Source organism: Neodiprion pinetum, chromosome 2, assembly GCF_021155775.2.
Source record: "Neodiprion pinetum isolate iyNeoPine1 chromosome 2, iyNeoPine1.2, whole genome shotgun sequence".
In the NCBI taxonomy this organism is placed as follows: domain Eukaryota; kingdom Metazoa; phylum Arthropoda; class Insecta; order Hymenoptera; family Diprionidae; genus Neodiprion; species Neodiprion pinetum.
Window position 1 is genome coordinate 40,086,206 of NC_060233.1, and position 15,507 is coordinate 40,101,712.

Here is a 15,507-nt window from a genome sequence, read left to right on the forward strand (position 1 = left end):
GCGCATTGTCCTAGTCTACTTGTCCTGCATGAAATATCAAAGTAGATACGTATTATAACTAAACCTGTAGCACCTGAAACTCGGTGTAAAAATTTCACGAGGTCCTTCAGTCCCGACTTTTCCTTCGTTTTACGGCGTTTTTGTCCCTGATTGGATAACTAGACTGTTCCATTTGTTTTCACATGATTTCTAATTCCGTAATGTGCATAAAACACGTGAAACAAAACCCAGCTACGTATAACTGGTGGAGCAAAACGCAAGAGGAGGAGATTTATCGATGGTGGATGAGTGATCGTGCATGGTGTATACATATATTCAAATCCCTTATATCACGCGCTTAAGAAACACTCTCATAATATGCAGTAGTAGCTGGAATATCCCGAGGCCGCGGATTAAAACGGAATGCGGTTGATTGCTGCGTGCGGTTACGTTAGTCGGGTGGATCTTTTTTGCCCCTTAATTATTTTCATTTCTCTCGTTCGTTTTTCCTCTTCTTTTCCTTTTCGTAAGGTCTCTAAGGCTCGAGGCCGAACTAAGCTCGCGCGTTCTTACAGCAGGAGGTAAAATTCTCAGGGACAGACACGGTACGACGTCATTCCTGCAACCAACGAACGGACGGATGGATGTAATCGGGGGACCCTCTTTTCCTCCACGCTTCGACGGTCCCAAAAGTGAGGACCATGCCCGTGACGCCTGACAATTTATTTCCTCAAGAGACAGGTGCACCTCTACCCTCTTAGTCGGGGCCCTGTGTGAGCGGAACTGACCCGCTGCTCACAAGCCGTGTTGCTACAGCCTTTAACGAAAACGGAAAACACGCGTGCAGGAAGGAGCATAAATAGAATTCATAGAATGGTCTAACAATCCTCCCCACGGATGCGTTCGGCATTCAATCCGTGAAGAATTAGGAACAATATTGATTGCTTCGATCGTACCAACTGTATTTTTGCACACTTTTCACACTACCTGTTATATTCGTCTTAGCAACACTTTAGAACCTCGTGCCGAAGTCTTTGTCATTGAAATCTGTTTAAGTTCGAAGTGTTTCGCAACGATTATTGCTGCATCGCGAGCGTTGCAAATCTTTGCGCGTTTCGCGATGCTTATTCATCGCTAGATATGTTTTTTGACCATTATACGTATGTATACGGTGGTTACATAGCCCCAGGTATATAACTGTATAAATTGCACATCGCAGAAACGATGTATGTGTACTACTTTCGTCGCGGTAGCTGCATCAGCCGTAAGGATGATGCACTGCGAAGATTTAATACCGCGTCACCGTCGCGATGCCCGGTGCTAGCTGCATCTACCTGCGCCAATGAAACAACACCGCGGCCTTGTACTCGAGGATAATCTACGTCACATCCTTCCGCTTTATCATCCGCGTTCAACATATTCAATCGCGAAATTGTGCGCAGAAGAGGTATCGTCGCGATTCGCGGTTTATTTCTGCGCAGTTTGAGCGATCGTAGAAATGACGCATTATACTTGAATAGACAAAGTGTCGAACAATATATTGAATAAAAAAATAAGTTATCGATACGAAGCTAGCTCGAGATTTTTTAAAATTATCGCCCATGAAGATTGCATCTTGTCATGTACCCGAACATTTATTTGACTTCTTATAGGTAATGCGTAGTTTTCTGCATTTATAGAAATCGTTCTTAACCGTAAAAAGTTGAGGATATAAAGTCCTTAAAAATATAGTTTTAGACCAATTTTTGTTTCGTTTTTAATTATGTAAATCAGTCGATACGTTGTTTTTTCCCTATGAGATAAAAAGATCATGAAGAAATCGTGGATGGATGTAACGGGAAACATCATTACGTCTGAATTCTGACTTCAAACGATAAAGGATTAAAAAAAAAAAAAACCTTTTTTTTTGCACGATGATCATCCAGGGTACGTCTAACAGTTTGTTCACAGCGGGTGGTGATGCGAGCGCAAAGAATCGGTACCAAGAAGCTTCGTGTGCCTGGAGTACCAACCTGGAGTACCAAAGTCGTAAGGCTTTGTTCGAGAGTCTACTAGAGTCTGCAACATTCAACAACATCTGCAGCGCAGAGCGGATTCGCAATATTCTGACGGAAGGAGCAGCGTCGACGGGGGCCGGAAGTAGTTTGACTTGCTAATGGGATGGCAATTATCCGTACACACGACGCAAATGCACACATCGTACAAGCATGCCAGTGTGTGGGTATTGGAACGAGGCACTTGGAGCACCTGGCCTAAATTTTGGCAAGACATTCGCCGATCTGTATGATGATTCTCGGCGGCTTTCTGCTAATTGCGATCTTTAACAGCGGCGATTAGCTGCAGGGTTGTGGTCGGTGGAAGGAAAGTAGCAAAACGTATATTTAAAGACGGTGAAAGAAACTGGTAGATCGAGATTCTGCAAATTATTCAAGTGTAATGTATGGTCTTGGCGATAATTTTCGCGGGTATTCGCAATATTAAGTGTCGCCCGATCAGCGAGAGAGCTGATTGCTCCCGTATCTCCGGGATACGTATATACAGTTTATATACGCACTTCCGCGTTTAGTTAGCTTCCTTAATGGATTAACGCGCTCTGTGTCTGCTGCAGTCGCGGTGCAGCAGCATTAACAGACTCGACGACGAGTTTCATAGATCAGAATCCCGTTCGCCGCGCCTTTTAAATTGTCGTACCTACTTGTTAAATAAATCCTGTTTCTAGTTGTGAGCACTCAAGGTACGCGCCCGGTTTCACTGTTTCACTTGTTAGAGCAACTGCAGAACTCTTTTTGCGATACGTATAGTCAAACCTCCCCCAGCTGTCTAGCCGTTGTAAACCTAACTCTCGGCATTCCGATCTCAATAAAATTACCGGATTAGAATTAGTTGTTCAATTATTTTTATACGTGCGCCTACAGCTTCCTCCGCGTGAAAGTGCGGAGCAGCTTATAAGGTTGAGCTAACTATAAATCTAGCGCTTTTTTTCGGTGAGAATAAGGAAACAATTAAATTTCAATAAGAAATTGTTGGATGAACGAAAGGCGATGATTTCTGAAAGTTTCGTGCCGCATGTCTCATTCATCAAACACAAAATTTCGCGATCGATGCTCACGTAGATCACCAATAAAATATTCTCAAAAATAGCAGAAAGAAACTGGTAACAAAGGATTGTTCATTAAATTCTACGAATGCATGTTGAAAATCTTCGGAGTTACAAATTCAAGTAGCTGTCATTTAGATAATTTACACAATCACCGATAATGTAATGAAAAATTGTTCAAGGGTTGAGAAAGCCAAATACACACATATTGATTTCTCATTCGAATTAGAACTGTTAGATGGAAAAGGATTGGAAGAATTAAGAAAGAAATTTTTTTACAACCGCTACTTTAGCGATTGTCCAGATTCATTATTAACGAGGTGTAAAGCCTAATTGGAACTATTTGGTGAATGCAAGCTGAATAGAAATGCGAGTAAGCGTCGTTTGGGTCCGTATAAATAATCCCGTAATTGGCCGAATTAATAACCGGGTCGCGTCGGCTGGACGACGAAACTAATAATAAAGATTAATTAAAAATGACGGTGGTTGCGTATCGCGGGTCGGCTGATATCTGGGCCTCTAGTTTATAAGAATGCCGAGAGCGGGGAGGAATGGAGGCGTCGTTCAACACATATGATCACTCACTGGAAATGAAGTACAAATACTCGCGGAATCTCGCTCGAGCAAAACTTTTATTATATACATGGTTGTAAGATGTTTTGTGTACACTTGTAAATACCGGTTATAACATTCTGACAGATTTATTATACGATCGTGTTACGAGCTGAGGCTTTTCGAACCCGATGATGATGACTGCTAATGATTCTATCGATACGAATCGTAGTATAAGTTCGCGAGTCGACCGATATGAATGCTACTAAACGATAAATAAAAACTTTTGTGCAGGAATATATGCGATGTTGATATGTGCCTAATGCTGCAGCAGCTTCGCCACCAATTTGCGTGAAAGTAGTGAACACAATTTAATAACGTCTCGCTGAAATATCGTACAAATCGCCTTTCTAATCTTTGAGGAATTTTATTACGCAAAGCTATTTATACACGCGTCACCAAAACACTTTGACCTTCACAGTTTTAATAAGATTTTTATGATCCTGTCATTGACATTCGATCCTCTCTCTTCGATTTTCCAAATAGTCGGATCTCGGGTTTATTAAAACATGTATTCAGGATTCAGAACCTTGAATATTTTCAGACAAATGTTCGAGACGACAGTGGACCAGTGTTGGGCAAAATTTTAATAAAAAATTAACAATTACAAATCACTAAGGATAATTTTTAATGACATTGAATTTCATTAAAATTATTTTCAGTAATAATAATTGAATCGGAGTTCAGTGAAATTACTTTTGATAATTGTATTTGACTCAGAGTCCATCGAAATTATTTCCAGTAATTGTAATTGAATTGGATTTCATTAAAATTACATTGAGTAATTTGAATTTAATCAAAGTTTATCAAAATTACTTTCAGTGATTGGAATTTAATCAGAAATCATTTCAATTATCCTCAGTGATTGTAATTAAATCAGACATTATTAAAATTCTTTTGAGTAATTGTAAACCACACGATGTGGTCCAATTGAATTTTTTTCTCTAACGTTATTCCTGTGAAATAATAACAAATAGACAAATAAATTTACTCCGTTTTTGGAGTATTCAAATGGTGTGATCGGAACGAGTCTTTTACAGTCAATATGTGAATGGGCTATGGTTACCAAAGTTTTTTGGGTAGCTGATCAAGGATTTCACATTACTTTGAAAAATTAATTTGTTTAAATAATTTGCTTGACCAGTCAATGTGAATATGTAAGCTCCATGAAGTTCCCGATGTTTTCGGAATTTGAAATTATGTTGAGAATTCGACATTACGTTTCCAAAGGTAATTTGTTTAAATAAATTATGAAAAACAATTGAAATTTGAAAAAAAAACATAATCATTTCCATTAATTGTAATGGATAACAGAAAAATTACAATTGTTCCAAGTAATTGTAATTAGTAGCAAAAAAATTACAATTTTTTCAAGTAATTTTAATTGACAACAAAAAAATTACAATTATTTCCCGCAATTGTAATTAGTTACTAAATATTACAATCATTCACAGTAATTGTAATTTACGGGTAATGAAATGACGAAAGTAATTTCTGCTGCCCAATTCTGCAGTGGACAAGATTTTATCCTGCGGTCCATGAACCGAAGGATCAGGACCACTTGAATAATCACGCTCGCGTCCCACGATCAAGAAAATTAATGCTGATCTGCAAAAAAATCCTCGCCAATTAACCACGCGGTTAAATTTTAATCGGTAATTAGACTTCGTTAATGAAACTTTAGTTGAAGGAGCTCATTTGGATTAGATACGAGTCATTATACGCCCCCGTATAGCGAAAGGGTTCGTTCCCCGTGGCATCTGGTGCGTGCAACCAGCCTCGCGATGTTCACACGAAGGTAAAATAACGCAATTCGATATCGAAGTTGGGAATCGGCTGCATGAGTCTCCTCCCGCTGAAAGAGCTACAGAGTCTGTTCGTTTTCCCCGATCTTGATTTGAGAGAAAAACTTTTTTGCTTTACTTCGTCTTCTTCTTCTTCTTCTTCTTCTTTTTTGTTTTTTTTTTGCCACCACGTCCGTCGGAGAAACCGGGAGTCAGCTCGAGACTGTCACGTGATAGGAGAGATTAGATTTCTAGTTATGGACAGGCGGCACATCGGGTTCTCGAGGCAGCTGTTCACGATGGTTGGGGTCAGACTGCGCATTTCCTCTCGCAACGCTCGCTGATCACGCAGGAAACTCGTACCGAGCCAAACCTCGGAAACATACACGCGTCCAGCGCGTGTATCTGCACCCCGGGTGAGGAATTCCAGCTTGACCTTACGGCCAGATAACTTTTCATTAACCGGGTATGGGCTGCCTTTCCAGCCTGCAGGCTTGGCTCCACGCTTCTATCCACACGCCGTCCGGAGACGCGCCTTAGATGCCAATCGGATTGGCATAATATACGCGGCCATACCGCGTATTTACACACGCTTCACGTACCGCCGACCGGCGTGTGGGTGCGTTTTTTATATCTCGATCCGATATCAGCTTCACGAACTGTCAATCGGCGATTTCTGAGCCGGAAGGCCGCTCGCATACATGAATTGAATTCCAGACCGGTGATCGCTCCGAGCCGATTCCATGTCGTCGTTACTAATTGAGGGATTCGCGAGGAAAATTATACTTCTTGGTAGATAGTTTTGGAACTAAAGCCGCTACTTCAAAGTAATTTATCCTCTGAATTTCTCAAATCTATATTTCTGAAGGAAAAGTATTAGAGGGAAAAAAATTGGAAGAATTTTAACGAAGAATTTTAACCGAAGTCAAATATTGCACATCAATTGCCGACTTTGTCAGTAGATTCTGCGAATATGCAAGAAATTTTCATTAAGATTATTTCCTACTTCCTCACAACCCGTTATCTAGTAAAAATGTAACGCGCTGATATCCACCCGACGAAACAGCATCGTGGCCTCATTTTTATAGGAAATATACAAAAAGCGTTATTCGAGCTGTGCAACATTTTTAGAGAAACGAATATTCACATCTGCACACTTCTAATTAGTGATTTAACAACATTGTTCAGGCGGATTTCTAATATTTTATATAGGTGCAGTCGGTTGACAATTATTTCGCCATGAAGCGTACGTAGGATAGTAAAATACAGTACTGTAAGCGTGAATTGCGCAAAGTGTCAGAGCTCGACGAAGAGCAGCGCTCGTTTGTACTTACAAGGTGCACTGGTAGCTGCTGTATGAAATTTGAATTGGAATCTCGAAATGCCGGTGTGCACAGCGACGCAGTTGGATATGGGATAAGTACGGTGTCTTGAGTTATTCCGAGTGTCGCAACTCAACCCAGTTGGTATAACTTACATATAATCATATCGTGTATGTTATGTTCACGTGTGTGGTTTGTTCGATTCGTTCAAAGCGTTTTGAAATGAATAATGCCTTTGTGAGTGAAAGAGTTGAATGTACGAATGAGATCTATTATTACGAAAGAAATAATATTCGACACTCAATTCAGAAACTAATACAGATTCGGTTACCCATAAGTGTTACATAATTGCAGAGAGTCTACTAGGGAATAAATTTATCACAGAGAACAGCAATTATTTCAATTTTTAGTACATTCAATTTCTGACAAAAGAGACGAAGAACAGAATACGTTTGTCGAAAAATAAAGAAAAAAATAAAAACGAAAGTTCACGTACGTTTGAATGAACCGTGCGCAATTAATTCAATTAAAGAGATCTCTCGAAACGGTCATGTACTTTTCACGTCTGGAGAGCAAATTAGTCCCTCGATCTCGCATGTTATTACTTTGAATTAGGTAACGTTTTACAACTTTTGAACTTTGCATGACGTAATATTGCCTGAAGCACATGTGCTAAAGCAAGGATCGGATCATAAGCGAGTGCTTCAATAGGTCTCACGAATTTTTCAGGTTACATGTACAACGAACTCGTGTGTCCGAAGCCTCTTTGAAGTGATCAAACAAAAAGAAGAAAAAGCATCACGTATTGGTCGTTCAGTTTGTACCACTTTTGACGGGACTCGAATCTTAAGAAAAGATAATCCGCACCATATAATGGCCTTGGTCCCAAGTTTCGAGTAACTGCACCACATTTTTTGCTTCAGAACAGTTTTTTTTCTACTCCATCGCCTCGCGTAACGCTGCAAATTATCATTGATGGCCGACTTACCGATCGGATGTACTTGCTGATCATCTCTCCGAGCTGCGGAGCTCTGTTGGTGTGCAGAGGAAGCCTCACGCCGGAAGAGAGCTGCAGACTGCAGACCCCGGATCTGGTCGGTCCGACGCCGACGATATCCTCGAGGAGCAGAGTCTCAAGAATGACCAGGTCACCACTCGTCGTTCTCTTTATCAGCCGAACGCCATGATGCGACACGGCAACGTGCTGGGCTTCCGGATGCTGTGGTCCGATCTGGAAGAAGACGAACGTGAGATGTTTAACGAGAGTTTCTTTTTTCCATTTCATTTTCTTCGGGCCATTTCAACAATCCAGCATTCAACGCTGCACTCGCTCTTGCGCAACAAGTTTTTATCGTGTCCACCTTCGGACATATACGTATAATAAATATATACATATATATATATATATAACCACTACATTACATAAAATAGTGTAATTACGATGCTTTGTCCAACACGCGAGGTACCTCGTCTACCTACGTCGGATTACGCAAGTACGGATTTTCCCCCGCATTTTACATGGTGGGAAACGAGACGTGGGATGAACAATTCAGTTGCGTTACCTCACATTGACGACTTTAATGCGTCTCGAATTGAAGGTGATGAGATTGTTCAATGAAAAAACTATGATGGCTTCGTCAAACCCAGTAGATATTCTTTTGAATAGGACATGGAGGAAACAGGTGTTTGTTCGTACAATTTCTGATGGAATTCATTGACGAAGTGGTAAATTCTGTATATTCTGGAGAGCATTGATTTCCGAAGGAGAATGATGAAAATAAGTCCGTTGAATTTAATAAACACGTTTGATAAGCAAAAGCTAGTAAGCTTATAAAAGTTCAAGATTAAAGACTTACCGAAACTGGAAAGATCCTCGCGAAATAGATCGGCCACTGCTTGGCCATGTCGACGACGTTCTTTTTTATCGTGATCTTGTGCTGAGTGCTCTGAAGGTTTTCCAAATTGATTCCGTAATTGTCAAGCATTTTGAGCATGTTCTGCCTATCCTCCTTGTTTATCCTGATGCTGGAGGTGGCGAGTACATCGTACGCAACCTGACAAAAGACGAGATGAAGAGCTAAAGGACTGGTCAAATTCTCATTAGGAGCAAAGACCTCCTTCTTGACTCTGAGGGTCCATGTAACGCGGTTGTAGGTGAAATGGGCAGTGGATGCTTGAGGGTACAGCTTGGTGTCAACGACCTCCTGGGCTTTCTCGATCTCCGGCTTCTCAACCGGCGGCAGAACGGGCTTCAGGAACTCTGGCCACTCCTCGATCTCGATCCTCTCCATCTTATCGGTGTGATGAGTCGAGGCAACGCTGGATCTCCGCTCGGCCTCGCGATCTAGCCTTTTGAATCCCTGACGCTGGGCGGCGAATGAATCCCGAGTGTTAGGGACCACTCCAAAGTCCCTCGAGGACGGCATTCCGAAGCTGTCCCTAGACTTTGGCGAGACGTCTCTCATCATCCCGAATGAGTCCCTCTTCGCGTTTGTTGTGTCAAATATATCCCTACCCGAGGAGTACGCATCCCTGCCGTAAGGGGTTTTCGACGACACCGCGTCGAATAAGTCGGAGGTTACGTCCTTCCTCGAGTCGAAATCGGCGCTCCGGTTGTCCCGCGTCGAGCTGGCCATGTCCGTGCTGTCCTTGCCGTAGAAGCTTTTACCGTTTTCGTACTGCGTTCTGTACTCTTGCGACTCCCTGAGGTGCTGCTGCGACGCGAACAGGTCTCGACTCTGGCTGAACATGTCCCGTTGGTTCTTTGGCGAGTGGTCGAACATGTCCGACTCCGGAGAACCCCGGAAGACCTCGCGACTCTTTGGCTCCACTGGAGCCGGTGGTGATCTGGGCTGAGGCACTCCGGATTGACTGAAATCAGCGATAACAGCATCGTCATGTGGGCAACGCATCACCTGATGTTCCACTCGTGCCAAAGATATTCACCTGTGACTGTACATGCTGCCACCTCGAGGACTGGGTGGCTGCGGGGGTGTAACCGGAGGCGGGGGTGGCGCCGGCCTCTCCATTCGCTCAATCTGACTGCGGACCACTTGGGCCTGCGTCATCATGTCCGTCGTTCCCTTCGACGTTACGCTCTGGGCGTCGTCTCCAGTCGTTGACGCGTAGTCGTCCCACCTTCCACCTGTGGTAGTTCATAATTCGTAAAAATTCAGGAATGTCGAGTGATGTTCATTGTTCATGGGGAACAAGATTTATTACCCAGCTGCTGTTCCAGCAGTAGTTTCCTGTTGTCTTCCAGTCTCTTGACCTTGCCATCCTCTCTGGGTAACGCTGGCTTCTCAGTCGTCTTGGTTGACCTGACGCTATGGTTTGCCGTCACCTTTTCTAGCCGCTGTCTCATCTCCGAACTGAGTTTGAGCTTGCCAATGCTACCAGGAGACGGGCGTTGAGCTCCGATTTCGAATCCAGATCTGTAGAGAAAAAAATAGACATGACGTCTGCTTCTAGTCATCTGCTGAAATAGTTATACTTGTTGAAACACAAACGAATACTGACTTGGACTTCTTCTTCTTTCTCTCCCCGTCGTCCTTGTGTCCATCTTCGTGCCTAGATGGGCTCGTAGTTGCGTTCCGATTGTTGGAACTGCGCTCCTCACTTCCGTTGACGTTTTCAATCTCGAATTCTTCCCATTCGACACCACCCTCGGCAGAGTTCTCGCCCTCGACCTGGTACTCCTGGTACTGAGGTGTGATTTTCCTCTGTTGATGTTGTTGCCGCATTTTGAACTCTATGAAGCTGTCTTGAATCTGAGCCTCAGTAGCGTCACTCGGTGGGGGCCACCTGAAAAAAATTACACAGTCAAGAAGAAGAAGTTGAAGAATACCGATCAGAATGAAGCCCGCAGATATTCACCTCCACTTTCCAATCCTGACAGTCTTCGCTCTTCCATATGGATCGAGGAACGGCCTGGATTCCGATGGGTCATTGAGTTCCAGCGGTGGCGGCATCGGCGGGGGTGGAGGAACGCCCTTGCTGTTGCTCGAACTGGAAATGTTGCTCTCGACGCTGCTCTTCCGGTTCTTAAGCTCACTCAGAACGTTGGTGAAATTGGTCTGAATGTTTCCTTTGTTTACGTTGGTCCGCCGCAGCTCGGAAGACGAGGATACTTTCCTCTCGTTCGACTTCCGTTCGACGCTGATCTTCCGCACCCCGTAATCGTTGCTGACCTTACGGGTCTCTTGGCTTCCGCTTCCCTTTCGAGGAGGGCTCTGAGACCGGTGAACCTGCGCCTTGACAACCACCGTTTCCTGCCGAACTACCGGCGTCGACTGCGCAGGCATTGTACGCTTTTCTGTCGACCAAAGCTCGCCGTCGTTTGGCTCGCGGAAGGAGACCTGGCAGGTTGCGAGTATTGGGTTAATCGCAAAGTTCATATTTGGGGAAATACTTGAAGAAGGGTCAGTGCGAATCACAACTTTACAAATGTCTGTGTGGGTATAAATTTACACGTGAACATAACAGATTTTAAGTTGCGTGCAAGGTACAGTGGACAGTTTCTTGTGCAGATGTGAATCGTTATTAAGAATCCAGACTACGAGTAAACCGGCTCAAAGTTAAAGGTCGATCACTCTGCTGATCGCAAAATCTTTAACAGATTTTCATTGGATTTCAAATACTTTTAACAATTATTTACATCGGCGATGACTAAGTGTTTGACCCATCGATTGAGGCCGGCAGCCTGGTAGTCTGTGAAACAACGATTTGCTGGACTATGCCAGGGTTATTATATTAATAGAGCAAGTTCCGTGCGTTAATAACACAGTGCAAGAAAGAGAATATACATGAGGAATAGATGTCTGATTATCATTGTCCTGCGTTTAAAGCCAGCTACAAACTGGTTCGTGTTTGCTAAGGACACGCAAGTTACTTGCGGGCAGCTTATTATTCATCACATTTTTCACAATCATCAATTCCACGGTGGTTTCAAGTGGGCGTAATACTGCAACTCGCGTCTCTTTCAAAAGTAATTATTTGGATAGTTGGTCGGAGAGCAATGGCTAGGGAGATAATAACTGGCAGTGGAATTATCTCGAGCGACTATAATCGTGGATATGAGACAGAGAACGTGGAGACTCTTGTAATAATCGAAGGTATCCGCTGCTCTAACGAGTTTCGGAGTTGCTCAACGCATGTAAATTGGTAAATTAGCCATAGCTAGGCTAGAAGACGGTGTGTCTCAAGACTGGGTTGAATCGAGATTATCCAAAACCACCGGGGAACTGAGGCGCGAAACGGAGTATCCTTAATGAATTAAGAAGTTTGTAACAGGTGAGTTGATGAGCAACGAAGAGGACGCCATGCCGCTCTGGTTTGCTTGCCTCATTTGTACCCTAGTGCAGACTGATGAGTATAATTTATGCTAGGCATCTATAGTTGAACGAATAGATACCTTGGAATAGCGTCCGATAGAGTCATTGGGGCCCAGTTCGTTCATTTTGTTCGTTTCATTCATTTGAATCATTTCGTTTTGATTGTTTGGGGCTGGGGGGGCTAGAGACATGCCCAAAGGGCCCGCAGAGTACGTCGGAGGAGAAGGCATGTCCTGGAAACACACACCGATACCATTCCCCGATTTCAGACCCAAAGAAATCTCAACCACAAGTGTAGATGGTTAAAAATTAAAAAAAAAGGACACGCCTTTTTTCAATCCAGTTATTATTTCGTCACGTGCGACGAAGATCAAGTTTTTCAGCAAGTGAAATATAAGTCAGTAAATTAGTAACAGACTTTGCTATGATTATAAAATAGTGCATATAGGTATAAATACCAAGTTATTTTCATCGCATAAATTAGATCTGGCTGACACCCGATGATTCATCACTCACCAGGCTTCAACCGGTTACTAGCACGTATTCTCTTATAGTCCGTTTACTTTCATCATCTATCATCGTGCGCAGAATTAAAAGTTGTTCGGTATTTAATGTCAGAATAATTTACACCATTACACTTAATTATATTTTGGCGCTATTAGTTACGCATTAGCAAGACTTTGTGTTATTGGCATTAGGTTCGTAAATCATGTTTTCCATTATACTCGTCATAGCTTTGAAAGCTAATTGTGCATTGGCAGAATTAAATAATTTCGTGCAGATCTTTTTACACGTGTAAAACGAGTATTTCTAAAATACTGACGTAATTTAAGACTGACATCAGTCGTTCAAAGATGAGTAAGCTAATCATTCATTTCACGGCTATGAGGAATATTGGTTACAGCGTAAAGTATTCTGAATTGATCGAAAGATTGTCGTCATTATGATGACGATCAGTAATCGATACTGATGATCTGGGTTACCACCCTGAGTTATGACTTCACCTGACGTCGTGCAGTTAAAATAAAATATAAGCTAATACAGAAGTTGGATGGGATCCAACCACTCGTTGAAAAATCGTGTTATTTACAGTTCAAAAATTGTATCAGCGTGTAGAACGATTTAGGTATTTTACAAGTGATGCATTCAAGCTATTTCCAAATCCATGGTGTGTCAACCGTGTAAAACAAAAATCAAAACTCATAGAAAAGTGTGTGTAAAAAATATCGTATTATATGCATAAAGACTTTGTACAAAAGTATCGTATGAAATCTCTGAAGTCTCGTTTTTTTCTGACTTACCGGCTGCTGAGCTGCGTTCTGCGGGCTCTGTACCAAGAGCTGTTGGAGCGCTTGATTCTGGGCCAAGAGTTGCTGCTGAATTTGAATATTCTGCGCCATAGCGCTCTGCAAAAAAGCCCTTTGCAAATTCTGCTGGTATGCAGCAATGTCGTTGTTCTGGTTGGGCGGAGAGTTCGGGTACTGAGCGGGCAGGCTGAGGCCTTGCATGTTGTAAATGGGAATGGGCATGAAGCCAGAGTTCATTCCGGGGTTTTGCTGATTCTGAACAGGCTGAGTCGGGCTGAACATCGGCATCATCATTGGAGGTGACATCATCCCCGCCGGAGACATCGGATTGAAGTTGAATGCAGCGTTCTGATTTGGAATGTCCATATTCCCGCCCCCCTTTATCCTCGATGCAATTTCCTCTGGGATAACCGAGACGATTTCACTACCTACGAAACTCTCTTTAGTCACCCAGCTCACGAAATCTCCTATAGTCTTCGGCGGTCCTCCTCTGTTCGCTAAGCCCTTGATACTCGCGGCCAGACTTCTAGCGTCCGAGAGCTCGTCCAAATTACCGTCAAGCACCGGCATGAACAGTTCATCCAGAAACTGATCTACGTCAGATGCTTGACTTGGAACCCGCACTCTCCTTACGTGGGAAGCCAGGGAAGGTGCCTCGCTGGTGTCGGACATTGCGGACGACTTCACTCCCCCGTATTCGCTCTTCTCGATATAGGCTCTGCTCGATTGGCTTCCAGGAAAAGCGCGTTTCCCTGAAAATAGAGAAACGGAGGCTTTTGTCATCGAATCGAGTTGCGTCATATTGCAATGGTCTCAGTATCTTACCTGGGTACTGCGACTTGATGAATCTCGTCTGTGACCTGATGTAGCTACTCTTGTCGTCCTCGGATCTTCCGGTTTGGCTAACCGACTGAATGTCTGGGTATTCGAAATCGATGGTCAGGTCTTCCTCTTCCAGGATATTGGGCTCTGTTGTTCGGCTGATGCGGCTGTATTTCCTCTCCTGCATGATCTCAGCCCTGCTCATATACTCAACGTTCGTCACCGCCGATGTTTCCCCGATTCTTTCCAGGCTGTGGTATCGCTCGTTCAACTTAGACGACGACAGTCCCAGGTTCGCAAGCTTGCTTGGTGGCGTCACGGCGTCCGGTTGCAGTAAATTGTCCAAACTTCTACTCCGCTGCTTGTCCTTCTCAAAGTAACGGTCATTCAAGGCTGATTTTCGGGAGAGACCCGATTCAGAAGTCTCTAGTATTCCTTCGTGAGACTGCTTTCTCGTCTGCTAAAATTTTTCAAGATTTGAAGAAAAAGGTTAATAGAAAATGTTAAAAAACTGTACAAGTGATTCATCATGCTCAGGAACTTGTCTTTTAGTTGTGAAATCGATTGCTTACAGAGCAAAATGACTGAAAAATACTTTGTAGCTTGATAATGAATGTCAATTATTTCTTACAGGAGCTTTGGAAACTGGTGGTTGCGGAGGTGGGACAGCTGGCCGTCTCGGAGATTGAATTTCCGTTTCTACGACTGGCTTTTCAATGACTTTCGGAATTGGTTTTCTCTCCAGGGGCTGGAACGTTTTCAGCACAGGCGGTTCGAGCTCCTGTTCTAATTCCCTCATCACTTGAGCATGCTGAAAATGAATCAATCAAATGAAAAACCGTAACTGATGAATGTTGAACTGCAAACAGAGGCAACAAAGGATACACAAAAATTCACCTCTCGCTTCTTGATAGCTGGGAAGCTGTTCTTCCTCTGTTCCATGAAGATATTCTTAGCCGAAGGGAAAGCGGGAGTGAGTTCCATTTCCGAAATCAAATCCAAAACGTAGTCAAATCCACTGGTTTCAGTGACTATAGCGTCAGGCCCGTCTAACTGATTCCACAAAGTAATGGTCCAGCCTGTGTTATCAACACCATGATTCTGGACTGCGAGGTTAGCCAGCTCTTCACACGACGTCCAAGAGTCGACGGCACAAGTAGTAGTTTCACCTGAGAATTTAAAATCCATGATAAGTCTTGTCACAAAGCTGATTACCACATTTACTGCGAATATGATCACTTCGCCCAACCC

At 43.2% G+C, this 15,507-nt stretch overlaps 1 protein-coding gene across 3 annotated transcripts in view; it reads right to left on the reverse strand.

Moving 5' to 3' along the window:
• Positions 1 to 15,507, reverse strand: part of Myo10A (Myosin 10A) — a 56,196-nt gene that overhangs the window by 16,909 nt on the left and 23,780 nt on the right. The window contains exons 16-26 of one of the 3 annotated variants that reach the window (XM_046609777.2): positions 15,154 to 15,425; positions 14,888 to 15,067; positions 14,260 to 14,713; positions 13,429 to 14,186; positions 12,208 to 12,360; positions 10,671 to 11,152; positions 10,314 to 10,598; positions 10,017 to 10,228; positions 9,741 to 9,939; positions 8,651 to 9,665; positions 7,783 to 8,025 (exon numbers count right to left, since the gene is read on the reverse strand). In XM_046609777.2, the coding sequence (XP_046465733.1) occupies positions 7,783 to 8,025; positions 8,651 to 9,665; positions 9,741 to 9,939; positions 10,017 to 10,228; positions 10,314 to 10,598; positions 10,671 to 11,152; positions 12,208 to 12,360; positions 13,429 to 14,186; positions 14,260 to 14,713; positions 14,888 to 15,067; positions 15,154 to 15,425 (4,253 nt within the window). Of the gene's footprint in view, positions 1 to 7,782; positions 8,026 to 8,650; positions 9,666 to 9,740; positions 9,940 to 10,016; positions 10,229 to 10,313; positions 10,599 to 10,670; positions 11,153 to 12,207; positions 12,361 to 13,428; positions 14,187 to 14,259; positions 14,717 to 14,887; positions 15,068 to 15,153; positions 15,426 to 15,507 lie in introns of all 3 variants that reach the window. The other 2 variants (XM_046609774.2, XM_046609778.2) reach the window with 2 other exon arrangements.